The sequence below is a fragment of the Hypanus sabinus genome, chromosome 5 (genome assembly GCF_030144855.1).
Source record: "Hypanus sabinus isolate sHypSab1 chromosome 5, sHypSab1.hap1, whole genome shotgun sequence".
Lineage (NCBI taxonomy): Eukaryota > Metazoa > Chordata > Chondrichthyes > Myliobatiformes > Dasyatidae > Hypanus > Hypanus sabinus.
This window is the reverse complement of record NC_082710.1, coordinates 67,156,564-67,184,409: the sequence shown is the minus strand read 5'-3', so window position 1 is coordinate 67,184,409 and position 27,846 is coordinate 67,156,564. Positions and strand designations below refer to the sequence as shown.

At 40.2% G+C, this 27,846-nt stretch overlaps 1 protein-coding gene across 1 annotated transcript in view; it reads right to left on the bottom strand.

Moving 5' to 3' along the window:
- The window catches only part of kcmf1 (potassium channel modulatory factor 1), a 132,318-nt gene that overhangs the window by 48,939 nt on the left and 55,533 nt on the right, over positions 1-27,846 (bottom strand). The window contains exons 2-3 of the mRNA XM_059970080.1: positions 21,366-21,533; positions 2,659-2,798 (exon numbers count right to left, since the gene is read on the bottom strand). Coding sequence (XP_059826063.1) covers positions 2,659-2,798; positions 21,366-21,533 — 308 coding nt within the window. The remainder of the gene's footprint in view (positions 1-2,658; positions 2,799-21,365; positions 21,534-27,846) is intronic.

The window sequence follows — 27,846 nt, the reverse complement described above, 5'->3', positions numbered from 1 at the left end:
AAAAGGCTACAAAAGCATTTCTAAAGACCTGAATATTCATCAGCCCACAGTAAGAGAACTGATCTACAAATGGAGGAAACTCAGTACTGTTGTTACACTCCCTAGGAGTCAGCGCTCTGCAAAGATCAATCCAAGGTTAACACCAAAAGACCTGCAGAAATCTCTAGAATTTGCTGATGTCTCTGTTCATGCGTCCAATACAAGAAAAACACTGAACAAGAATGGTGTTCATGGAAGGACACCACTGCTCTCCCAAAAAAAAACTGCTGCAAGTCAAAACCAGACCACCTGTATGTTTCACAATGCTTCTGTGACAATTTTCTGTAGATATATGATATAAAAGTTGAAATTTCTGGCAAAAATGCACACCAATATGCTTGGAGGAAAAAGGAAAGGGGCACCACACATCAACACCAATGAGCATCATGGCTTGGGGCTGCTTTGCTGCCTTAAGATCTGGACAGCTTGCAATTATTGATGGAATAATTAATTCAAAATTGTATCAAGACATTGTGCTGGAAAATGCCAGGGTAGCAGTCCATCACCTTTAAATTTAATAGAAGTTGGAGGATGCAATAAGACAGTGATCCAAAACATGAGAGTAAATCAACAATAGAATGGTTTAAAAAGCAGAAAATTTGTGTTTTGGAATAGCCAAGTCAGAATCCAGACCTTAAACCAATTGAGATGATGTGGCATGACCTGAAGAGGGCTGTTCATGCAAGGTCGCCCAGAAAGATTGATGAACTGAAAGTTTTGTATAGAGGAATGGTCTAAAATTCCTCCTCACTGTTGCACAAATCTGATCAGAAGCTAGAGGAATACCTGGTGGAAGTAATTGCTGCTAAATAAGGTTCTACCAGTTATTAAATACATACTTTTTCCAGCCTGGACAAGGAATGAGTAAATAACATGTTCAACAAAGACATGAAATGCACAATTGATTGTGTTATTAGTTCAGGCAGACTGTGTTTGTCTATTATTTTGACTTAAATGAAGATCAGACCACATTTTATGAGTAATTAATGCAGAAAACCTGGTAATGGCAAAGGGTTCACAAACTTTTCCTTTCAACTGTATATGCCCTCATTGTCATAGAGTATTAAATATTTGGAACTTCTATTTCTTCAAGCTATACCAGAGCTTCAAGCAAAAAGAAATCAAATCAAACTGTTGCCTTTCATATATAAATAAGTCATGTTTTTACAGGTTCAAATCAAATAAATCATATTGATAATATTCAAATCGAATAAAACAGGCATGTATAGATCAAATTTAACATGGACGACATATTTTGATGTAACAGTTTAGTAGAATGAAAGCATAATGGAGTTTTATCACCAGTTCATAAGACTTTGAAAGTAATTCAGGATAATAAGAGTACTGGGAATGCTATTGAAAATTCAGCAAAATTAATTAAAATAAAGTCCTAAACACTAAAATAAAAATCAGATTTCTAGAGTTTTGTCCACAGTACTATATTTCATTCTAAAGGAAAACGTAATAGAGCACAGAGACTGCTCCTTCATCACAACTCATCCATGTCGACCAAGCTGCCTATCTAAGGCCCACATTTGGCCAACTTCCCTCTAAATCCTCTATTTACCAGTCCACAACAATGATACTGAGGTTTTTGTTTTTATACAGGCACCATCAGGAGTATGGCCGTAAAAATTTTAAGAAACATGTATATGTGCAATTACAGCCAAACAGTAAACTAATGACATTAGAGATGGGAAAGAGTAAATTAAGGCTTAGGTTGGTTTAAGACATATTACCGAGTACTGAGGTCACACTTGGAAAGAACCCTCAGAAATATATGGCAAAGCATGCTGAAGGAAATATATTTCAAGGAGAGTTGAATGGAAACAAACAATGCAAGATGCACAGAAGGAGTTGGCACCTCAAGAGCAGGAGATTGGAGTAACCTATGATTTTATGTAACACAGAGACAGCGGTGGTAATTGTCTATCTCTCAGTGAGAAAACGCAATCATGAATTCTTAACAATCTGAATTCAATGACAAAAGAATAGGACAGCAGAGGAACAGTAACGGCTTGGAATACTGTTGAGATATAGAAGAAATTAAAGCTGAAATGCCTCACTGACAGGAAGATGATAAAGAGTAAAGGTCGTACAAAAGGACGGTAAAAACAAAGTAGACAAAACCAGGCTTGGCTCCAAAGCAGCATCCAAAATACACATGAAAGTAGATAGAAATGAATTCAAAACAAAAATCACTGGCATGGCAAAAATGATGGTGAATGCGCACTAGGTGCAAAAGAAAATGGAGAAGGGTTAGTACTGGAGCACTGAAAGCAAAGGTTAGATTGTTTATTTGAATTTCCTTAACTAGTAAATGGAGTGAATTCATCTTGGAGTAATGGTCATTAACAAGCACCGTAGAGGTTAAAGGTTCACAGCCACCATAACATGATTTAAAATTAAACTCAATATACTGAAACAACAATGAGAGTACCATTTTATTAAGTAAAGTCAAACAATCATTAAGTAATTCATGTAAGGCATCACAACCCCAACCCAGTATGGCCAAAGCAACTTTGCGCTGGACTCAATTCCATCAAGACAACTTAAGGGCCATAAAGTAGCCCTGTAAGTCTCATCCACATCATAAAACATTTGTTCGTAAAGTCCTACCACTTCTGTTGATGTTTCTGCATGCTCTGAAGTAACATGTTCTTGGAGAGTTGTTTCAGTGAACCCCATTTTCCCACAGTAAGGACAAGTAAAAGCCTGTGGCTGTTCAACTGACAAGGCTTCCCCACCGTAATACAAATCTGCAAAACAATAATGTATAGGTTAACACATACAGCAGCCTGAATATTTTACAAGTGTATAAATACCAAAGGACAATTCTCTCCAAAGTAAACCTGATCTACGCAAAATTATCAAGTCAAGCTGTAAACTCAATTTTGCAGCAATTTCTTAAAAACATTCTCCTCCTTAGTACAGAGAACAAAAATGAAAACATATGCAATTTGACAAGCTTGTTGACTAAAGGAAAAAGGGTGGGATTTAATGTACTTGCAAATTTAACCATATAACAATTACAGCACGGAAACAGGTCATCTCAGTCCTTCTAGTCCATGCCAAACGCTTACTCTTACCTAGTCCCACCGACCTGCACTCAGCCCATAATGCTCCATTCCCTTCCTGTCTATATACCTATCCAATTTTTTTTTAAATGACAATATCAAACCTGCCTCTACCACTTCTACTGGAAGCTTGTTCCACACAGCTACCACTGTTACACCTAAACTTTTGTCCCCTAATTCCCAACTCATGTCCTCTTGTTTGGGTCTCCCCTACTCTCAATGGAAAAAGCTTATCCACGTCAACTCTATCTATCCCCCCCATAATTTTAAATACCTCTATCAAGACCCCCCTCAATTTCCTACGCTCCAAAGAATAAAGACCTTACTTGTTCAGCCTTTCCCTGTAACTTAAGTGCTGAAACCCAGATAATATTCTCGTAAATCTCCTCTGTACTCTCTCTAATTTGCTGACGTCTTTCCTATAATTCGGTGACCAGAACTGTAGACAATACTCCAAACTTGGCCTTAACAATGCCATGTACAAAATCCCAACTCCTATACTCAATGCTCTGATTTATAAAGGTCAGCATACCAAAAGCTTTCTTCACCACCCTATCCACATGAGATTCCACTTTCAGGGAACTATGCACCATTATTCCTAGATCACTCTGTTCTACTGCATTCCTCAATGCCCGACCATTTACCATATATGTCCTATTTGGATTATTCCTACCAGAATGTAGCACCTCACACTTATCAGCTTTAAACTCCATCTGCCATCGCTCAGCCCACTTTTCTAACTGGCCTAAATCTCTCTGCAAGCATTGAAAACCTACTTCGTTATCCTACAACGCCACTGAAAGAAATTTAACAGAATTGTATGACTTCTGAGACTGAGCGGGTTAATTATAAGATTTAGAATTGAGGTCTTAGAATGTACCAGAACATACTAACAAAGTAGTTAAAGCAAAGATACAATCAATGTTCAAGGATAAATAGATGGTTGATGGAAAAAAGTACATGGGAATATGATAGTAACCTTCATTGTTGCTAGGACTGATTGGTCGGCAGAATTTGTCTTCATGCACATGTAATACCACATCAACACTTTGCAAAGGAAGCTGACAGTTCAAAGTGAGTCTCTTACAAGAAACCAGCACATTTAGGAGGCAATGTATTTCTACTGATCACTGACCATCACACTCTAAAACAAGCTATTAAAGCCACCTTTATGTTAAAATGTAATGCATGTTTCATGTTATGGATGGGTTTTACTTTAAAATAAATTGGGGTAACTCAAGCAGTAATTTTGTCTAAAACTAATTTTTTTCAACTATTTAAAGTTCATGAATGTATACTTCTGTAAATATAATTGAATTCTGCTTGCCATGGTTACAGCAGAATGACTGGAAATGGGCAGATTTTAATCACAGCATCAATGGTGACAACAAACCAAGCTGAATCAATTTATCTGATCCACCAATGAATGCAGTAATGGGAAGGTACAGAAATACATGAAGTCTGAAATATTGAATATATCAGACCAAGAGAGAAAGGCACAGGTGAACTGGCAAGAGGGCTGGTCTGGTACTGGGTGCCACAGTAGCATAGTGGTCCACGTGACACTACTGCAGCTTGGGGCATTTCAGAGTTTGGAGTTCAACTCTGGAGCTATCTGAAGGAAGTTTGTATGTTCTCCCAGGTGCTCTGGTTTCCTCCCACAGCCCAAAGGTGGACTGGTTAGTAGGTTAATTGTTCATTGTAACATTGTCCTCTGATTAGGCTGGTGTTAAATAGGTAGGTTGTTGGGTGATGCGGCTCATTGGGTTGGAAGTGCCTATTCTGCACTGTATCTTTAAATAAATAATAAACAAACACCAGTAGGCACAGGACAAAGGGAAAAGGGTCAGTGAGAATTAATTGACAATAGCACAGCACTGAATCAGAGATTTTACTGTCTCTAATCTTTAAAGTTAATAAAGATAATGTGCCAATTTTAGAAAACTATCTATACAATATTCTCACCTCTTTCCATACTTTACAACTGAAAATATTTGGCTGTCTGCCTTTGTGAAATGATTGAGACAGTTGAGAATATTCAGCAATAAAGAACACGTTTAAGTGCAAACGTCAAGTATTTTAATGTAATATCTTCACTAAAGCATGATGTTCAATAACAGAAGATTAAGATGGAAAATGGGAACTGAGTCAACCACTAACAGTGACTCGATCTTCCATGATGTGGCCGAGCTGACTCGCCAGCCTTTCATTTTTAGAATTTTAACAAGTGGCAGTGACAGCTGCAAGAAAGAGTCAAACTCCCTTAACAGTTAGCTTTAGAAGATGTTCCGACTAGCTACTATGCTAACAGGTATGATGCTCAAAGATGCACATGCTGCAGCTACTCTGTGCCATTACACATTTTAACTTACAGAAGCACCTCATACAAATATGGTTCTTGTTAACCACTGCACAAGCCTTGTTGGTGAACTATGTTCATCTTTTTAGTGGAAGACATTGGACATCATACCATTTAAAAGTATCTGTCAAACCCTTATCAACATGTTTTGCTAACCTAAGATGTTTCATGAAAATTATTTTACAGTCTAGAAAAATGCAACAGGAGGTCAAAATTGCTTCTGCCATACTGCAAGGGATCATTAGTGGTTAAGATTTTACCTTTCCCCATTCTCCATTGAACTAGCTGTAATAACATGCAATTTTGAAAAGCTTCTTATTTCTCACAAGAGGTTTCAGAATTAATTCTAGTTATATAATGCATTATAAAGTAGTTAATTTTCACAGGTTTAAAAGCACTCTTAATCAGTTAACTTACACTAGACATTGGCATTGGCTGATAAATTGATTATAAAACATCCAAGTCACTTACATCAAAGCCAATGCAGATGAAATCAAACAATACTGACTAGAGCAGGCATGGGCAAACTACGGCCTGCAGGCCATATGCGGCCCGTTAAGCTTTTTAATCCGGCCCGCAGAACTTGATGAAATTATATTAATAAACCTTGTTAACGTTTTTTCCCCGCAATTCTGGTGTTTTCCCAATAGATGACGCACTCTATATACATTGACCTTTGTTGAGGTGCAGCGTATTACTCCACATTTGCGCTTTACTCTTTTTTCGGCTCGACCTATTTGTGTGAACAGGCATTCAGCGCCATGAACATCAACAAAGCCAGCCACAGATCCAAGTTAACTGACCAACACCTCAGATCCATCCTGAGAATCGCCACAACAAAACTAAATCCAGACTTTGATACGCTGGCTAAAAAGGGAGACCAACAACACTGTTCCCACTGAAATTAAAAATAAATTTCTTCGTTGTGTTATGTAAAAAATGCATTTGAAAATATTTTTTTCAATAAGCCTTACATGTTACATGTCATTTCTGTTAAGTGATGGACACGAGTAGTGCGCAGGTGCACGTACGTTCTCAAAATAAAAAATGCGCTCCAGATCAAATAACGCGCTCCGCATACTGGCGCGCTGTCATTGGTCTGTCTTTGTGCTGGTCGTTGTTGAGTTTTGGCACGGGGGACAATTGAATAAGAAGGAGCAGGACAAGTAGACCTGCATCTCCTACCGTTTTTGAAATAAAGACAGTCAGAAGGAAAGTGATGATGATAATATCTTGAAGGATAACAGAATTTTCAGTGCTTTAAAATAATAACTGTTACTATTAAAAAAAGCTGTATTTTATTCATTTAATTTTCAGTGTTTTAAAAGTCATTTCAATAAATAGCTAAATACCATGGGACTTCAAAGACATATTTTGTTGTAATGCATTTGTTCATTTTCAATTGAAATTAAAGCACATGTTTTCTACATATCCCCTGATATTTTATTTTCTCTTATGAGGTGTATTACCAAAACACTCCGTCCATCTGCTCCTGGTCCGGCCCCCCTGTCAAATTTTAGAACCCTTTGTGGCCCACAAGTCAAAAAGTTTGCCCACCCCTGGACTAGAGCAAGCTGTGTGGAGAGGAATTGCTTACTCTCGTTGGTTCTGAAACCTTGCCTTTCCACATCCAAAAGGATGTAATGAAGAACACACAATTCTTAAATGTCATAATGAAAGCCCCACAGAAAAATGTGGATAAATCTTGAAATTAATTGTCAAAAAAAGTAATATTGAAAAATCAGATAACAGTCTAAAGATCAAGGCAAATATATTTTTCTCAAGTTAGAGATGAAAATTGAAAGAATTGATTTAAATTTGATTTATCTTCTGTATTCACTTATTATTTGCAAATTTTAAAAAAAACAGGTAAACAATTAATTTCTGGTCTCCTCTGACAATTTGACATGGCAATTAAAATTGGGCAGGCAACTACTCGACCATGCACAAAAAGATATTTAATTGGGTCAGTTCACACCATATTAATGTGGATATACACCCAAGTATTATAATTCTAATTATATTACTGCACAGTTACATATTAGCAATGAAAGCTCTTTCCCACATATAGATAATGTTCAGACAAAATCACAGATGTGCTACAATATTGTTCCAAGGGAAATTCTAGAGCAAAATCTCTATTTGTAGTATCGCTCACTTGAAAACCTTTTTCCTGATTTCATATTTACAAGAGATTGTAAACGAATTGATCTGAAATTGTAATTACAATTTATCAATTAAAACTCAACACCAGTTACTCCCTAAATTAAGCGATTACATTTAGAAAGAAACTGAACATAATGAAGGCATTCTTAAATCAGCATTCTCTTAAATGTGTTTATTATTGTCACATGTACCAAGGTACGGTGAAAATTATATTGCCTGTCATCCATACAGATGATTTAATCAGATCAGCAACTCCTGAGCAAAATGATAAATGAGAGGTTAGGACAGTGGCAGAGTTGAACACACTGTCTGTAAGCCTAAGGTAGGCCTACAACCACGGGGGAAAACAGGGTGCATGGTCTACAGTAGTGGTCCCCAACCCGTCAATCGCGATCGACTAGTTGATCTTTGAGACTTTCCCAGTTGAACTCCCAAAAATAATAAATACTCAAGTACTGTTGAGGGATTGTTTCCGAGTTGCGGGGTTTTAGTTCTGTTCTTTCTGTCCAATGCGCATGCGTGTAGCTCTCCCGCACTACACAGTGTAATTCAGTGGTCCCCAAACAACGGGCCACGAGGAAACAATATGAGTCAGCTGCACCTTTCCTCATTCCCTGTCACGCTCATTGTTGAACTTGAACACCCGCAAGGTCATCAGTCGCCTAACTGCCGTGACACCCTCGCACCAGGGATCACCAGTTGTCCTCAGGCAGCTGGCAGGAAGTGCCGTCGCTACTGGCCTGGAGCGCTGCCTCTGAACCTGTTTAGCACATTGAATGTTCATGGGGAATCCAGTGCTAATATATTCGCAGATGACCTAATTCGGACTCAGCGTTTCGTAAGTATCAGAGCAGCTACCGCTGCTGTGATCTACTGAAACAAGCATTTGTTGGCCGGTAGATCCTACAAGGGGGGCGGGCGGGGGCTCTGTCGCACTCCCCGCTCGGTCAGCCGCGCTCTCCGGACTGTGACCGCCACGACCTCTAACCCCGCCCACACCTGACCGAAGCGTCTGGCGGCAGGAGGCTGAGTTCGGACCCAGAGGCTGTCTAATGAAGCAGTGTCTCAAAACAGTTTCAGTACCCTGAGTCCAAGCACCCAGCACTTAAAGATGAACCTGCTGAGTTTTCTCAGCAGAAAAAAAAAGTGGGCAAGTGGGACAGAAGCCGTGAGCCACGAAAACTAGAATAGACTGGACATAAGGAACCTGCTTTGAGTATCGCTGTATTTCGGTCGTGTTTAACACCGCCCCCATCGGCCAGTCCGCAAGAATATTATCAATACTAAATCGGTCCGTCATGCAAAAAAAAGGGGTGGGTACCCCTGGTGTTTATATATTATTTCTACTTCTGGGTTGCGGGGTTTTACTTCCAGTCTTTTCTGCCCTGGTGCGCATGTGTGTAACTAATTGATGTGGGGTCGATCTTGCCTTTTACTCCGGCCAAGGTAGGGAATCTTGGGCTTAAAAAGGTTGGTGACCACTAGTCTACAATAACCATTCCACAAGAAATTAACACTATTAGCTTCTGTAACAAAGCACATACGAGACAAACTGGAAAAAATTACTCAAGTCCCAGTCCAAAAGTCCATAACAATGTTCTGGTTTCTAGAAATTCAGTATTCAACTGAATTTAGATTTATGGCATACTATGCAAGCACAATGAATTGAAAATATTGTGCTTCTGGTCATGTTTGATGGTTACACTGTTGCCAAGTATGAACAATGGTTTCATTACTCATCATTGACATTATTTTCAAACATTAGAAAAATGGATACAAGAAGTGTCATTTTACATACAAACAATAAAAAACAGGAGAGGAAGGGAGTGGATAAATTCTACACTTCCTAACGTTGGGATCCATTCCACAGCTGCTTCTCAAAAATAAGTAGAACATTTACAGCCACATCAAAATGTGCTTCTTTAATTTTCCAGTTTCTCTTTTATGGATAGCTATGCCTTTAAGCAGTTAGGGCTAGGTTCAAAGTTCTACAACTCCATTCCTCTATTCTCCTGGGAACCCAACTCAAATGTTCATCTAGAAAATGTTTTAATTGCAAGTGCCTGCCTCCACTAATTCCTCTGGCAGTATGCTATAGAGTCTAATGACTACAGCTCTGCCTTCACCATCATAACTCTAGAAAGCTCAGGAAATTCAACACATCCCTGTTGACCCTCACCAATTTTTTATAGATGCATCTTAGAAAGCATCCTATCCAGATACATTATGGCTTGGTATGTGATGCACCATCAATAACTCACTCTGAGACGTAAGATGAGATATCGGCTTTTATTGACTGGAAGAAGGAACAAGCAGTGAGTGAACACCATACTACATCCTGGAGACTGAGAGGCCAGGCTCAGGCCTCAATCACCTTTATACAGGGGTCTGTGGGAGGAGCCACAGGAGCAGTCAGCAGGGGGCGTATCCAGACAGGTATATGTAGTTCACCACATTCAACCCCCTTTGTTTTAAAAGAGTCCCCATGTGGCGAAGTTTCTTACAGGTTAAGTCTATCAGGTGGTTGAATCTGTCGCTGTGACCTACGTAGCACCGGCTGTGATTGCACAGATGCTGGCGGTGGTGATTGCACAGGAGACGGAGGTTGTGTTGGTTCCAGTCCACTAGGCGTCAGTGATCCCTCACGCAAGCACCTGGTATATATGCTTACGAAACGCCCGGTATATGAGTGTCATGAGGAGTCTGTGTAGGGCCTGGTGTGCGCGGTGTCACCTCGGGTACAGGGTTCATAGTTACCGGAGAGTGTTCAGGGTAGTGGTCTGCTGCACCTGCGGGCGCCAGGTCGCAGATGGAGACCATGTCCTCCCGCCCATCAGGTAATACCACGTAGACATACTGGGGGTTCGCATGTAGAAGGTGAACCCTCTCGACCAGCGGGGAGTATTTAGTACTCCTCACATGTCTCCGGAGCAGCACTGGCCCTGGGAACGTCAACCAAACTGTTAGGGTGGTCCCAGTGACAGACTTCCTGGGAAAGAGGAGACCCCTGTATAAAGGCGATCAAGGCCTGAGCACAGCCTCTCAGTGCTGCCCGTATCAAACAGGCATCTAGTCCTGTGCCCCTCCACCAGGATGTCCATCATTGACCTTGCAAGCTGGTGTGGGGCACTTTGGTCGAGGGTTATCGTGACCAGAGTTGAGCCGTCTTGGTGCCCGGTAAACACCGGCGGGTCGGGGGAGGGGCATGTTGACGCCGACAAAGATGGCCGCGCACATCCGGGCATGCAAGATGGCGGCCCCCACGTCTCACACGGGTCGGGGCTGGGCATGCTGACGCCGACAAAGATGGCCGCCCACATCCAGACATGCAAGATGGCAGCCCCCATGTCTCACCCGCAGCGCTGCACTCCGCTCATAGTTTAGACTTACAGACCTTGGCGAAATGGCCCCACTTTCCGCAGCTGGAGCAGGTCGCTTCTCGCGCCGAGCAGCGTTTTCGGGGATGTTTTCCGACTCCACAGCACGGGCTTTTAATGGGCTGCAGCTGTGGTCGGGTTTGGGGAGCTCGTGGAATCGCGACTGGCAGCGGCGTTGGCGAATTCGCTCGTGGGAACCGGCGGGGGTCTGAGGCATCCACAGAACCGGCGGGGAATCGCGCGGCTGGACAGCATCAGCGTTGCGCACAGCAGCTTCCAGAGTGTCGGCTGTCTCGATCACTAATCGTAAGGTAAGATCAGCTTGTTCCAGCAACCTCTGACGCACGTACACTGACCTCAGTCCTGTCACAAAGGCACCTCGTACTAGCAGCTCCGCATGCTGTTCTGCTGTGAGCGTCTTGCAGTCACAAGTTCAGACGAGTGTCTGTAGTGCTTGGAGAAACTCGGCGCTCGATTCTCCAAGCCGCTGTCGCCGGGTAGCTAAACGATGTAATGCGTAGACGGTGTTCACCGGCCGCAGGTACTGTCTTTTGGGGGCGTCCAGTGCCCCTTCGTAGGTCGGCAGGTCTCTGATAATTGAATAAACTTTTGGGGTGACCCTCGAGAGGAGAATTCTGTACATAACAGTGGGTTCAGTTGCACAAACCTCGTCCAAGTATGATTGGAAGCATGCAAGCCAGAGTTCAAAGGCAAGAGCTGCTTCAGGGTCTTGGGGGTCCAAATCCAATCTTTCCGGACGTAAAACGGTTTCCATGTTTTAAAACTTCCAGTCAATAAAATTGATGCACCATCAATAACCCACTCTGAGACGTAAGGCGAGATATTGGCTTTTATTGACTGGAAGAAGGAACAAGCAGTGAGTGACCACCATACTACATCCTGGAGACTGAGAGGCTGAGCTCAGGCCTTGATCGCCTTTATACAGCGGTCTGTGGGAGGAGCCACAGGAGCAGTCAGCAGGGGGCGTGTCCAGACAGGTATACGTAGTTCACCACAGTATGGTAGTTGTCCTGCCCAAGTCCACGAGAAATTGTAGAGTTGTGGACACAGCTCACTCCATCACAAAAAAACTAAGTTCCCTTTCATGGACTCTTTCTACTCTTCCTGCTGCCTCAAGAAAACAGCCTTTAGATCTAGTGATCATAAGTCAATTAATTTCAAGATAATTACAGAAGGATAGAATGTCCTTGGGTTGACATTCTAATTTACAGAAAGGCTAATTTAGATGGCATCAGAAGAGATCTGGCAGGTGTGGATTAAATGTGCTGCTTGCAGGCAAAGAAATGTTTGGTAAATGGGAGGCCTTCAAAAGTGAAACATTGTACACCAATGGTCACCAAGCTTTTTTGCACCACGGACTGGTTTAATATTAACAATATTCTTGTGGACCGGCTGACGGGGGTGGAGGGGGAGGTGGTGTTAATCATGACCAGAATATAGGTGATAAGTCAACTATAAGTCACTTATAAGTGGCTAATACACTCAATTTCATTTCTAAAAGGGTTTATCTAACAAATTTAATATTAAGCACACAGCACACATTTTCCTTGCATGAATACAGTGATAAGTCAATTATAAGTCACTTATAAGTCAATAGCGTCATAAAATTTTAAGCAACGTTTGGATATTGAAACACACAGTGCATACTTTCCTCGTATGAACATAAAATCATTGCAACACACCAATATCGCTGAATCAGTTGGAGCCCTGAGCTTGTTTCCCTGCAACAAGGCGGTCCCATCGAGGGATGATGGGAGATAGCGATACTCGAAGGGGGTTCCTTATGTCCAGACTATTCTGCAATTTAGTTCTCTCAGTACTTGCTTCTGTCCCAATAGCTCACTTTTTTTTTCTGCTCAAAGAACTCAATGGGTTTGTCTTTAGGTACCAAAGCAGTTTTGATGGGTTCACTGCCTCATCAGATAGCCTCCGGGCCCGAACTCCAGCTTCCAGCCACCAGACGTCACTGGTTGTGGGTGGAGTGAGAGGACAAGGCAAGGACCAGAGGTCCCCGTGATGGGGCCATGGTGGTTGGAGTCCAGAGAGAGCAAGCCACCAACCGGGCGAGGAGTGCGACAGGGCGCACCCCCCCGCCCCCCCGGTAGGTAGGTACGATCTATTGACCGACAAAAGTTTGGCTCAAGGGATGACTTTCAGTAGATCACAGCAAGGTAGCTGCTCTGCTGCTTATGAAACCCTGAGCCCTTAGCACCGGGTTCCTCGTGAACATTCGGTATGCTAAATAGGTTTAGAGGCGGCGCCTGTCTGTCCGCGCTCCAGGCCAGTAGCAAGAGACAAAACTGGTTCTATTGAAGATCATTTATGCATGGAGTTGAATATCTGTATTTAACTGGGAGATAGATTTACCTACAGAACTGAAGCAAAGGAGTAGTAAGAACATGCTCCATATCTGGATTATAGCTGTCTTGAGGCAAATTAGGACAGATAAATCCTCAAGGACTGACAAGGCAGCTCCTTAAACCTTGTGGAAAACTCGTGCAGAACTTGCAGGGACCATGGCAAAGATATTTAAAATGTTCTTAGGCACTGTGAGGTGCTGGAGACCTGGAGGATAGCTAATACAGCTCCATCGTTCAAGAAAAGCTCTAAGAATAAACCCAGAAATTATAGGCCAGTGAGCCCAATGTTGGGAATCCCTAGTTTAATTTAGGGACATTATGCCACTTAATTGAGACAGGAGACCACTGCCAAACAGATTCTAACAAGCGTCAATTGCATGCATTTCACCATTAGACACTACATCGTGCCTGAGGCTAATAGTTTTTAAAAAGTGTCAGTTGTGTGCGTTTGAATTCAGAAAGCAAGCATTTTTTGTCACTGATATTTGGCAAGAAATAAACAGCAAGACAATTTAGAACTGTATTGCTCACTGTAGGCTTGGAGATGCAAGAAACAGCCAGGACTGAAAATGAAACTATTTCACTACTTCAGCAAGTTAGAAACTACGAAGAATTTGAAGGTATTAACAGTCAACTTGAACATTAAAATGAAGATGAAGGTTTCGAAGATGCAATCATTGAAAGCATTGTATAAAGCAGTCCATTATCTGCACTAGGTATCTGTGCTTATTTTGTTCATTTACAGTCAATCAAAAGGACACGCAGAGAGAGTACACTGACTGAATTCCTCCCCCAATAACTGTTAGGAACTAATAGTTTTATAGTACTGTAGCAGTATTAGTAATGTTCAAATTTGTTCTGTATTTTATTTAAATGCATAGTTCATTACTTGGTTAAAATTAGTTTGTCTTTTTTATACCTTTTTAACTCTTTCCATGAAACTTCTGCTAATTAGGCCAAAATGTACTGGTCCAGATGTGTCCAATTAACCAGAACCCACTGTATAAGCATTTGGATAGTCAGGGCCTGATTAGGAATAATCAACATAGCTTTAACTATGGCAGTTCATGTCTCACCAACCTTAAGTTTTCTGAGGAGGTTACCTAGAAAGTTGATGAAGGAAAGGTGGTAAACGTTGTCTACATGGACTTCAGTAAGGCCTTTGACAAAGTCCTACAATGGACCAGAAGGTTAAGTTGCTTGGAATTCAAGATGAAGCAGTCAAATGGATTGAACACTGGATAGCAGGAGAATCCTGTAATTAGTGGTGTGCAACAGGGATCAGTGCTGGGTCTATTGTTACCATTTATATAATGATTTTGACGATAATGTAGTAAACTAAATTTGCAGATGTCACCAGTATTGGCACTGGACTAGATAATGAGGAAGGCTACCAAAGCTTGATCTGAATCAGCCAGAAAAAATGGCAGATGAAATTTAATGCAGGCAAGTGTGAGTTGTGGCATTCTGAGAAGATAAACCAGGGTAAAACCTGCACACCATTGTCTGGGCTGTAAAGAGAATCACAGGATAGAGTTGTAAAGAGATCTTTGGCACATTGGCTTTTATAAACCAGGGCACTGAGTACAGGAGTTGGGATACTATGTTGAAGTTGTACAAGATATTGCTGAGGCCAAATTTGGAGTATTGTGTGCAGTTCTGGTCACCTACCTACATCAAATACATCAATAATCTTGAAAGATTACAGAGAAAATTTACAAGGATGCTGCCAGGACCTGAGTTATAGATAAAAGACCGGAGTTAAATAGGGCAGGACTTTCCTTGTAGCACAGGAGAAAGAGGCAAAATTTAATTTGGTATACCAAATTATGAGGGGTATAAATAAGGATAATGCATGTAGGATTTTTCCCAAGGCTGGGTGACACTAGAATTGGAGGTTATAGGTTAAGGATAAAAGGTGAAGTTCCATCTCAGATTATATCTTCACTCAGAGGTGTTGTAAGGGTGGAATGAGCTACCACAGTGGACGTGGTAGATGTGTTTTGACTGAAACAAGTCTTTATTTTGAGGTAATGACCCACAGTCCTTACATCCCAGCAAGGGAAACATTAATGCAACATTTACACAGTCAGGCCTAGAGTGATGTTTTATATTTCAATGAGATCACACTTCATCCTTCTAAACTTAATAGTATAGGCCTAGTCTGCTTAATTTCTCTTCACGTGACAAGCTCACTATCCCAGGAATCAACCTTAATCATCCACAGCCTGCATCTATGCCACTAATTCAATTCTAACACTAGTCAGCCTCAGATTTCATTACATTAGTAGCTCAAACATTCACAAATGAAATGAAACCCAGAGGTGTGATAACCACTTTTAGCATGAAGATAGTAATTAATCAAGTGTAACACCAAGCAGAAATTAGATGAGATTAAAGAAGAGGCAGAGCTGAGTGATGACGGTGCAAAATGGCAACTCCTTTGCTTGCATCTTGCAACAGAAGCAGCGGGCTTGCTGTTGGTCATATGCCCAGAGACAAAGAGGCTTCCAAAAAGCGAGGCGACTGACTTTTAACACTATAAATCAGCAAGTTGTTTTGCTATGTCTCCCCTCTTGTTGTGAAATGGGGGCATCTCTTTTCCCCTTATGAGGGGGAGGGAGAGAGGGGGGGGGGGGGAGAGGGAAAGGGAACCTGTGGAATGTTGAACACCGGATGAATGAGCAGTCTTTGGAGTCTTTATTGATGCTTTGCTGCACGCTTGAGTGCTTGGTGGGGGACACCAATGTTTTTTTTTGCTGGTTGGGGGGCAGTCATTGCCTTGCTGCTGCTAGTGCGTGAGACGGGAGAGCTGGGCGAGGCTTCAGGGTTCTAACATTTAATTGCCATTCATTCTCTGGAGCACTGCTCTGTTTTTATGGATGTTTGCAAAGAAAAAGAACTTTAGGATGTATACTGTATATATTTCTCTAACATTAAATGTACCAACTGAAACCTACTGAAAGCATTCTACAAAGTATTATTATATTTCACAACAAAGTAAATGGGCGAGACTTCTGCAAGCCACAATCATAATCACCTAATCCTCAGTGTACTACATCAGGATTTCTGCTGAACATAAGTTGCTTCAATGAACTTTCACGTTAACCTATGATAGTTCCATTCACAATTCCTCAAATTATGAAAATTAACAAGTATATGGTTCCATAGAGGAGGCCATGTAAACATTTCTATGTTTTTTGATGAATAACAAAATGCACAGCTAATATTCTACTCTTTTTCGAATGATGTTAGTGGCCGCCATTTTGGCTAAGGCTATGCCAACTCACAGAGCAAGCCCCCCCCCCCCCACTAATTTTTCCAATAATCTACATTCCCTCCACTATTCCTCTAACCTATATGGACACACTCCCATTCTACCCATCACCTATAAAGCAAGGGCAAACAGCAGTTTACAGATGGCAATGATAAGGGATAAGGGGAAATCCAGAGCACAAAAGAAAACCCACAGAAGTCACAAGCAGAATGTGCAATTTTCACAAACACAGCACCAGGGGTCAAGATTAAACAGGGGGTCACTGAAACCCTGAGAGAGCAGCTACTCTGTCTACTGCAGCACTGTACTCATTACTAACAGTAAATCACATTATTCCTGGTACAAACAGATATGATGGCGCCAGCGGCCAACAGTGACATGTTGCAGACAGTTTACAAAAAACTACAAGATATATACCTCTTCTAGATACATTTCTTCTGAACTGTAATCGAGTGCAGCCTGTAATTTCCCTTTTAAGGATTACTTTTGAGCTGACTAAACAATCTGGGGATTTTTGTGACCTGGGTGACTTAGCTAACTAGACTTGAGTGCAGCCATCACTAGGAATGTATGCTGTAGCACAAGTCCAAGTCGTGGTCAGCTTCATTACTCCATGCTGATTAAAGCATCAAACAATATTAAAATAGCTGAGGATGAGAGTGGAAAACAAACAGGTGTTCAGCGCTGTCTGCTTGCAGCTAACTGGAAATACTTTCCTCTCTCTAAAACACCACATCACCAGGTTCTGGAGTGGTTGCTGCTCTGCAGTCATTGGGCTCCTGGTTGGGCTTCACTCACCTCAATGTTGAATGGGCTCCGCAGCTGTGAACTCACATTCAGAGACTCTGCAGGTTACAGGGTCCATGTATTTTGTTTACTATTTTGAACAATTTGAGCACTGACACCTACTCTCACCTGCAACCATCGGCACTCACCTCAGCACTGAATTAGCTCTGTGGCTGTGGCCTCACTTTTGAGGACTCTGTGGTTAATGTTCAGCGTATTTTTTTAATTGCACAATTTGTTCTTCTCCCCCTACCCCACCCCCCCCCCCACACACACACGTGTTTGACAGACTGCTGAGTGGGTTTTTTTTTAAAGAGGTTCTACTGTGTTTTGTCTTGTGGCTACCTGCAAGAAGACGAATCTCAAGGTTGTACACAGTACTTTGATAAATAAATGTACTTTGAACGTTGATTATTTATGGAAGCTCCATTGAATAATTGGTCCTAGATCAACAATATCCTCTAATAGAGAAATTAAGACAAAAGCATTTGCAAATGTTTCCAGAAGAATGTTCATGAAACAATTAACAAACTGTCTCCAATTTTTGGGGAAAAAAACCTGTTTATCTATCCTTACAGTCAAAACATGTGATACTCAAAAACCTATTTGATTTATTTATATTCCTTTGTGTCCAGAGTCGAGTCAACATTCTTACAATTTTGTTCAGATTTCAAATCAGGAGTAAAGCAAGTGTCTTGGTCTGATGGAGGCTTTTCCATTGCATCATGGTTTCTTCGGGTTGAAGAGATTCGTTCAATAAGAGCATGAAGAGGTGGGAGCAAAATCAGTCCATTTGACCCATGGGGTCTACTCTGCCAATTCATCATAGCTGATCCATTTTCCCTCTCAATCTCCATGCTCCTGTCTTCTCCCCATAATCTTTCATGCCCTGACTAATCAAGAACCCATCAACCTCTGCCTGAAATAAATCCAATGTCCTGGCCTTCTCAACTACTTGTAACAAATTTCACAGAATCACCACACCACTCTCTGGCTAAAGAAATTCCACCTCATCTTGTTCTAAGTGGTCACCCCTCTATGCTGAGGCTGTGCCCTCTGCTCCTGGACTCCACCACTTTCAGAAACTTTCGCTCCACAAACACTATCTAGGCATTTCATCATTTAATAGGTTTCAATGAGATCCCCCTCATTCTTCTAAATTCCAGCAGGTACAGCCCCAGAGCCATCAAATGCTCCTCATACAATAACCCTTTCATTCCTGGAATTATTCTTGCAAACCTCTCTGAACCCTCTCCAATGTCAGCACATCCTTTATTAGTTAAGGGGCCCAAAACAATACTCTAAGTGAGGCCTCACAAGTGCCTTATACAGCCTCAGCATATCATCCTTGCTTTTATATTCTAGTCCTCTTAAAATAAATGTTAACATTAGGAAGGTGAAGTACTGTTTCAAAATGCTGTCAAGTGCTTCTAATTGATAAAAGCATAATTGAAGCTCATAGCAATGTGGGTAAAGTTCACTGTGACGAAGATTAGATAGAAGTAAACAGTTGTTTGTTTGGATATATTCCTTTTGATACATGTTTTGATTTATACTTGAGCAGATCATAAATTAATTTCAGTATTGAAAAATAAAACAAAGTACAAGGGATAGTAGCAGATTTCAGGATATTGGAAGGTAAGTGTGATCTCAATTTAATAATAAGGATTGAGGAGAGATGTATGTTGAAAAGAAACTAAAAACAGGGAATACTATTGAGATAATAAAAATTAAGGCCATGGGAGAACTGGTTTTGCAGAGGCATGCCATGCAGAAGCAAGAAGGTTTATAGAAAAATACAAGTGATTCTGCAAAATGCTGGAAATCCAGAGCAACACACACAGAATGCTGGAGGAATGCAGCAGGCGAAGCAGAATCTATGGAAATGAGTAAACTGCCGATGTTTCAGCTGAGATGCTTCATCAGGACATGTTTATACAAAACTTGAAAATGGAACAACAATAATTTGTAGATATTTTTTAAACTAAGGCCCAAAAATGAAAACTGAAACTCTAATTTCCTTTACCAATATTTCAATGTTTCAACAGTACATACAGAAAATAGTCCATCTTAATGTCAGGGCATGGTGGCTTGAGAATTGAAAATTTAGATCAAAGTACATACCACAATAAAATTATAGTCATTCTAATGTACACTAACCATCCAGTATTTCAATATTCTGAGCACAGTTATACAATCACATTATTCAATGCACAATTTTCTGAAAAAATACTTGCACCGAATCAGAAATTTCTAAACCAATTGATTAGAAACATGATCAAATACTGACACAACCCCAATTTTGTAGAACTTAGTTGGCATCTTATTTGTAGTCAACACCAATTCTCTCCACCAGGAGTACCAAACACTGTGGCCAGAGGTAATTAACTCAAACCTAACTACAAATAGCACTATCTTCTGAACAATCAATCATTGAAAAGGGCAACTGTTGTCCCGTTATTAAATGACAAAGTATTCAAGTTGTCCTCCAAATATTTTACTGAACTAAGTTTGCACCTAAAGTCCAATAAGAGCCAACTGCCACCACTATTCTGAATATTTACACTCTAATTTGCCATGATGTTCCTTCTGAAAATAGCAATTTATTAAATTTCTGAGAACTTTAAATTTCTATAGTTCAAATACAAATTTGAAATTTGCTTTGGTAATTATACAAAAATTACCTCAAGGCTCTATGTGACTTCTAGCAGTAGGTGGCACTGTAAATATAGTAAATGGAAAACATCAGGATGTCACTCCACCCAGTTTAAAAAATCTCAGGAATTTCTTTATAGTTTCCCTGGATCAATTAAATACAGCAGGTACCATCACCAATGAACATTTATGCTCAGAAATATGAAAAATCTGATCAATGGAAAATCTTTAAGGTAGTTAAACAATTAATGAAGTGAAAATTGAACTTCAAAACAAAATTAGACACAGTGAACCAGAACTCTAATGGAATTTTGCTGCAAACAAATAATGAAACTTTGAAGTAGATGAGAGTATAAAACACTGCCGAACAAAATGACAGCACATTTCTTAGGCAAAACCAATAACAACAATCTTATTTGTTCATAAAATAATTCTCCCACACCCCCCCCCCAACCCCAACAGTGCTGCTGGAAATTAACTAAACTATGCTCAAGGCTTACTATAGAGAGGCAGCGATGAACCCTAGTGCCTAAACCCAAACATCCCACCATCATGAAAGTGTGATTAACCAGAAAATTAGAACTTTTCAAAGAGGATGGTGCCAAAAGGAGAATTAATTTGCTGGCAGGGACTTACATTGCTTAAGCACAATGCACAACTCCAAAGCATAATGCCAACTCTACAAGCAAAATTTACAACATTTATTAAACATCATGTAATGAACATGTTAACCTTCCATTGTCACCCACCACCCCAACTCTTAAGAACAAAATGCCCAACATCTGCCATGCACATCTACACATGCCCCTCTGTCAACCACCAAATAAAAAAAAAATCACAAATACCAAGTACTATCAGGGTTTACTAAACCCTGTACTCAACATCACCACTGACATCTATCCTCTGCACTCTGCCTTCCATCCCTCCTTTCAATTATCTCTTAATCTGTTTGATTCATTTGACATTAATTTATGCAAAAATAAAACTGATGTAAATGAGATCTACTCAAAAATTGTCACATTTAAAACTGCAAAAATTTTGAGCCTGAAGTACTCAGAGGCAAGCAGAGTTTATATTAGGTGCACAAGATGATAAAGACATAAAAAAATGTTCGATAAACCCCAAATTATTTTATTCATTTCAAAAGAACCTGAACAAATCAATACTAAATAGGAAATTTTCTTTGTAGCCTTTACAGCAAATTATTTTATTCATAACAGAAATAAAGTAATTTATAAAAATACCTACCAAAATCTACTCTTGTTAATATGCACTGCATTGGATGATCAGTTGTATGTCTTGTAGTAGTAGCCCCACTTTCATAACAAGATGCACACAGGTCGTAGTCGTAGCAAATTAAGCACTTATATCTGCGGCCTCGAAAATTTCCTTTTAAACATGCATCACAACTGACACCTGGAAAATGAGGAATCAGAGAAAATGTCAATTTTTTTTTAAAAAAGGAGTTTCTGTTTGTCAGGTTACCAAAGAGGTCTTGCAAAAGTTTGAAAAGAAAATAACCAGTACAATGTTTAGATACTAATTATTGCATTCACTTATTTTTGTTTTGTAAATGCAAAAACTCAGTTGTGCTTCAGACAGCTCAACTTATGAAACATGAGAAAACCAGACCCAGTTTTGAAAAATTACTTGTAGTTGTACTTTGCTTACAGATTTATGCAAAATAATCATACCTTTCATCTGGTTATCAATTAAAATATTGGCAGGGGAAAAATAGCATTCAGGTTAATGTGTTTGCCCAAAGACCCTTTCTAACTGTTTTAGGAACCGTTTCTTCCCCCTCACCATGAGCTTTCTTAACAGAGCATGAACGAGTTCCCTTTTTGCAAAATTTAATTATTGTAACTTTTAATAATTTTGTTCCATAATTTAGGTCCTTTAAAGTTGTTATAGCCGGGGGTTGATAGCGGGAATAAGCTCCCACTACCTATTAAATGCTCCTAATGGCTTGCATCCCAAATAACCTCTGGCAACCAAGTCCAGCTCTTAGACTTCACGTGTGGCTTCAATTGTTTCTACTGACACAAGGGATAAAATCAGTTACTTCAGGTAGATGGGGCTTGTCAACTGCGGTTGGCAGCTCATCCAAGAGAAGGAAAACTGATCTGAAACCTCTACTGCCTTGCACTGTATATCTACCATTAAATAACAAATTTTAAGACATACACCAGTGATAATAAACCCGATTCTGACTTGGATTCGTGAGTGTTGGTGCAGCAGTTAGCACCATTGCCTCCATTCCAAGGACCTGGGTGCTATTTGTATGGAGTATGCATAATTTCCCTCTGACCATGTGGGCTTATTTCAGGTACTCTGTTCTTCTTGCGTGTTAAAGATGTGGAGTCTACGTTAAGCAGCATGTGGCGAGAAAAACAGCATCAATGTTCCATCAGAATTGTGGATAATTCACAGGAGGTGGTTAGAATGCTACAAAGTCAGATCATTTGTTCAAATATTACACAAGCTTTAGTTATTTAATAATTTTGATTAAAAATCCATTACTGGTTTAAATGTTAGCATGAAGATTCTGTTAGTATTTGCCACTCAATCTTGTACCCAAGTCTGAGATTCTTGCACAGAATTTGTCCAAATTAGATCAATAAAAAGCTAGAATAAATTTTATTTAAATATAGTTAAATGTACTTATACAGATTACATAAAAAATTAAATCTTTATTCACATGTCAGCAATAGAGCTAACTTAGAGCATGAGACTAGTCAGCAGGTCCATACAGCAGAGATTTTTAAACAGTAATGTTGTTCAACAGATCATGTTAGATATCACTTTGTTTCCTACTTTAAAAAGTTCAGCAACATACTGAACTACCTTTATTACATCAACACAGTACTGAAAATTAGTAGTGATAATACAAAATGCTGAGATATAAATCACACACATTCAGATGCCATCAAAGCATCTCAGGATTAATACACAAGAGGTTCTAGAACTGCTGGACACATAAAATGCTGCAGGAACTCAGCAAGTCAAGCAGTGTCTATGAAGAAAATGAACAAGTGACACGTTGAGACAAGAGACTTTATTAAGACCAGAAGCCAGAATAAAAGAGGGTAGAAACACAAGCTGGCAAGCGACAGGGAGAGGGCATGCGGGGGGGGGGGGTGCGGAGAGAGAAGGGGGGTGGGAGAGGGGAGGGAGGGAAGAAAGAATGAGTTTTTATTTTGTGTTATTTTATTTAGAGGTACAGCACAATGTGCAGCACCTCCCAACAACCCATCTATTTAACCCAAGGCTAATCACAGAACAAGTTACAATGACTACTGGTTTATCTTTGGAATGTGGGTGGAAATTGGAGCACCCCAGAAGAAACACACAAATACTCAGTGGGAGCATGTACAAATTCCTTAAGGGTGGCACAAGAATTGAACTCCAAACTCCAACGTAATAGGGTCATGCTTACTGCTACACTACCATGGCTACTAGAAGCTAGGAGGCCATGCAGTTCAACTTCCACACTGACATGTCTGTTCATGGCCTCCTCCACTACCATGTTGAGGCCAAACATAAGTTGGCGGAGCAACATCTCATATTCCGTCTTGGTAGTCTTGAACATGGCAGCTTCAACAGCATTTTTTTGAACTTTTGGTAACCATTCCTCTGGCCCACTCTCCCTTCTCTTCCCCTGCCCCACCCTCACGACCATCTTCTGATTCTCCTTCCTTTTACTCCACGGTCTACTGTCCTCTCCTATCATATTCCTCCTTCTTCAGCCCTTTACTTCCTCCACTTTTTACTTCTTAAGACTCTCGAATCATTCCCTTTCATCTCCCGTCCCCCACCCACCTATCTTCCCCTTCTCATTGGCAGTCACCTATTACTTGACAGCTTGTACTACCTTTTTATTCTGGCTTCTGGTCCTTCTTTCCAGTCCTATGAAGCTATGAAGGGTCTCAGCCCCAAAAATGGAACACTCATTTCCATCCATAGATGCTGCCTGACCTGCAGGGTTCCTTCAACATTTTGTGCGTACAGAGATCAAAATAAACAGGGCTTTGTATGTGTGCTCAGATCAATACAAACATAGGCAACAATAATGCTTCACTTCCAGATGAGTTCTATCCTTCTTTGACCATCAAAACGTCAAGGAGCAATGATGAACTCCCGTAGCCCCTGAAGATCCTGTGACTTCAGTCTCTGAGGCTGACTTGCAGGCAGCCTTCAGGAGGATGAACCGACAAAAATCATACAGCCCAGACATGGTACAGGCCAAGTACTGAGAACTTTGACCTCTAGCCTTAGCAGTCTGAGATAACTACCTGCTTCAAACATGCTTCAATTAAACCAGTACCCAAGAAGAATGCGGTAACCTGCCTTAAAGATCATCATCCAGTGACACTTACATCCACAGTGATGAAATGTTTTGGGAGGTTGATGATGAAACATTACAACTCTTGCCTGAGAGTTCACTCCAATTTGTCTACCAGTGCAACAGGTCCACAGCAGATCCAATCTCATTAGCTCTTTACTCATAGCAAATCTGGACAACAAAGTATACATCAGTATGCTCTTAATTAACTACAGCTTGGCATTTAATACCATTATCCCATCAAAACTAATCAACAAGCATCAAGACCTTGGCCACAGTATCTCCTTGTGCAACTGGATCCTTAATTTCTTCCTTTGCAGGTTGTGGGAGAGCTTCGCACACTTGCCATGTTTGAAGGTGATATTATCCCTCAGGAAATAATAAGACTGAGCAATAAGTCATGGTCTATCAATGAATTTCACTTACCACAACTGTGTGAGTAAATACAAGATTTCATACAATTTCACATCATACATGATGAACTAATGTCATAAAACTCAAGTTGTGTGACAGAGTGTCCATGATCAGGTCATTTACCGCATTTCAACTTTGGCATTGCTTCCTTTTCTTTGGCCCTGGTGTTGACTGCATTTTAGCTGAAATTACAAGTTCAAGCTAAAGATTTAAAACTATCTGCTCAGAGCTGCATAATAATATTGCATGCTTTGCCTTTCATCAAGCTCTTTTCAACAGAATGCTTAAATTTAAATTTCCAATTTATGGACTCTTCTCACATTAGATTTTATAGTATTATTCTCCAATGCCATATTTATGTTTGCTGACGACACTACTGTCATAGGCTCAAGAAAAGGTGGTGACAAATCAGTATGTAAAAGAGAGATTGAAAATCTGGCTGAGTGGTGCCATGGCAACACACTCTCCCCCAACGTCAGCAAGACAAAGGAGCTGATTATTGAATCAGGAGGAGAAAACCGGAGGTCCATGAGCCAGTCCTTATTGGGAGATCAGAGATGAAGAGGATCAGCAACTTTAAATTCCTCAGTGTTACTACTTCAGAGGAGCTGCCCTGGGCCCAGAACACAAGTAAAATTACAAAGAAAAAGCACAACACCTCTGCTTCCCAAGAAGTTTACGAAGATTTGGCACAGCATCTAAAACTTTGACAAACTTCTAAAGATATGTGGCGGTGAGTATATTGACTGCATCATAGGCTGGAATGGAAACACCAATGACATCGAACAAAAAATCCTATGAAAAGTAGCAGTCCCATCGTGGGTAAAGCCCTCCCCGCCACTAAGCACATCTACAAGAAGCATGGTAGCAGGAAAACAGTATCCATCATCAGGGACCCACACCGCTAGGACATGCTCTCTTCTTGCTACTGCCATCAGTAAGGTGGCACAGGCACCTGAGGACTCACACCACCAGGTTCAGTTACAGTTATTCCCCTTCGACCATCAGGCTCTGGAACCAAAGGGAATAACTTCACTCAACCTCATTTGCCACATCATTGAAATGTTCACACTACTGACTCACGTTCAAGGATTCTTCATCTTATGTTCTCAATATTTATTGCTTATTATTTTAATATATTTCTTTTTGTATTTGCAGGTTGCTGTCTTTTGCACATTGGTTGAATGCCCTGCTGGTGCAATCTTTCATTGATTCTATTATGGTTATTCGATTTATTGAGTATGCCCTCAAGAAAATGAATCTCAGGGTTGTATATGATAGCATACATGTACTTTGATAATAAATTTAACTTGAACTTTGAAAATTCTCTGGAAGTGTTAATAACAGAACTTAGGTTTCATTAAACATAGTTCAGAAGTAGGTCACACAGCTCAACAGACTGTCTAAAATGTTACTTCTGAAGTGGCCACCAGTCTTTGGAATACCCTTGCTCAAAAGAGCGCCAGAAGAAGAGTTTGATTATTTTTAAGGCAGATGTACGGATACTTCAAAAGCAAGAGTTTGAAACGCTAGCATGGGTTAATGGGACGCAGTTGATTTGTCCTGATCTTATTAAATGGTGAACAGGCTAGAGGACAAATAGCCGACTATGAAATCATTGGTTCCAATGTTCAATTACATTACATCCAATCTAGCACCAAGGTCAGCAAAACTCCATGAGTTACACAGCAGTCGATGTACACTCAGAAGCCAATCTCTATAATTACAAAGCTTATGAGCAAACAGACCTTCCACCTAACTTCTGCAAGTCAAAGATCCTCTATCAACAGCTAAGATCCTCTATCAACATCAACTATCCTCTATCAACTGCTAAGTACCATTGCCCAAAAGCTCTAAAGACTGCAGAAAACCACCTTCCATTTCTTATGAGCCACATCTCAAAGACAACAGAAATCTATGAATTTTCTAAATGCAGAGGTCAAATAGTTAAGATAAAAGTTTACTAAATAACATCTTCACTAGTCAAACATATATAATCTACAAATCAGAACTTGAGAAGTAAAGAGTGGGTAGACTGAAGAAATCTTTTCCTCTATAAATTTAATCCAAAATGAAATAAACCAGATTTAGAGTATGGAACAACAAATTTGGAAAGAATCTGAGGGAGATTACTTTTTCCACCCACAGAAAGTAGCGAGTACTTGGAAAATATTATCAGAGATGGCGATAGCGATGGTTGAAGCTGAATCACCAATACTATTAAAAAGGAGCCTATATGGGATTAATACAGATACATGCCCACTGGGCAGTATCAACATGATGGGTCAAATGACCTGTTTCCATACTCTGACTGCTTATGACTCTGCTCATTACGGTCACAACTATCTCACTTTCTAGCTGTCATTCCTAACAGCTATAAATTCTACTAAATCGTTACATAGAAGAAATTAATAATTGATTTGTTTCCTTAAAAAGGTAAGTGCAGGGATAGACCTTAAACAACAAATGCAATTTAATGAATTGCTCCATATCTCAAGTTAAATTAAGGTAAATGAACAGTCAGATCCAGTCAACTTTTACCAAAGTTTAAAAAAAACACTAAAGAGAAATGCTGATTATTTTTTTCTGTAACTCGTGGATTATGACCAACTTGTTATTAGAAACAATTATTGGTCAACCAATGTTAACATCAATATTGAGTTAAAACTATAAAAGCATTTATTTAAACAAGAATGTCTCCCACCATGCATACAAGACCTGATAAATAGCAAGTATTATTCACACCACAAAACCAATCACCATCTTCAATGAGAGTAAGCCCAACTACCTACCTACCTATTTCATTGAATGACATTACCATCACAGCATCCTCTTCATGGTAAAAGTCACCATTAACCAGGAATTCAACCACTCATATACTAAAGCTACTACAGCAGCAACAGGCTCACCCTGTGGCAGCCCAAAGCATTTCTATAATTCAAGGCAAAAATCAGGAACACGATGGCATAC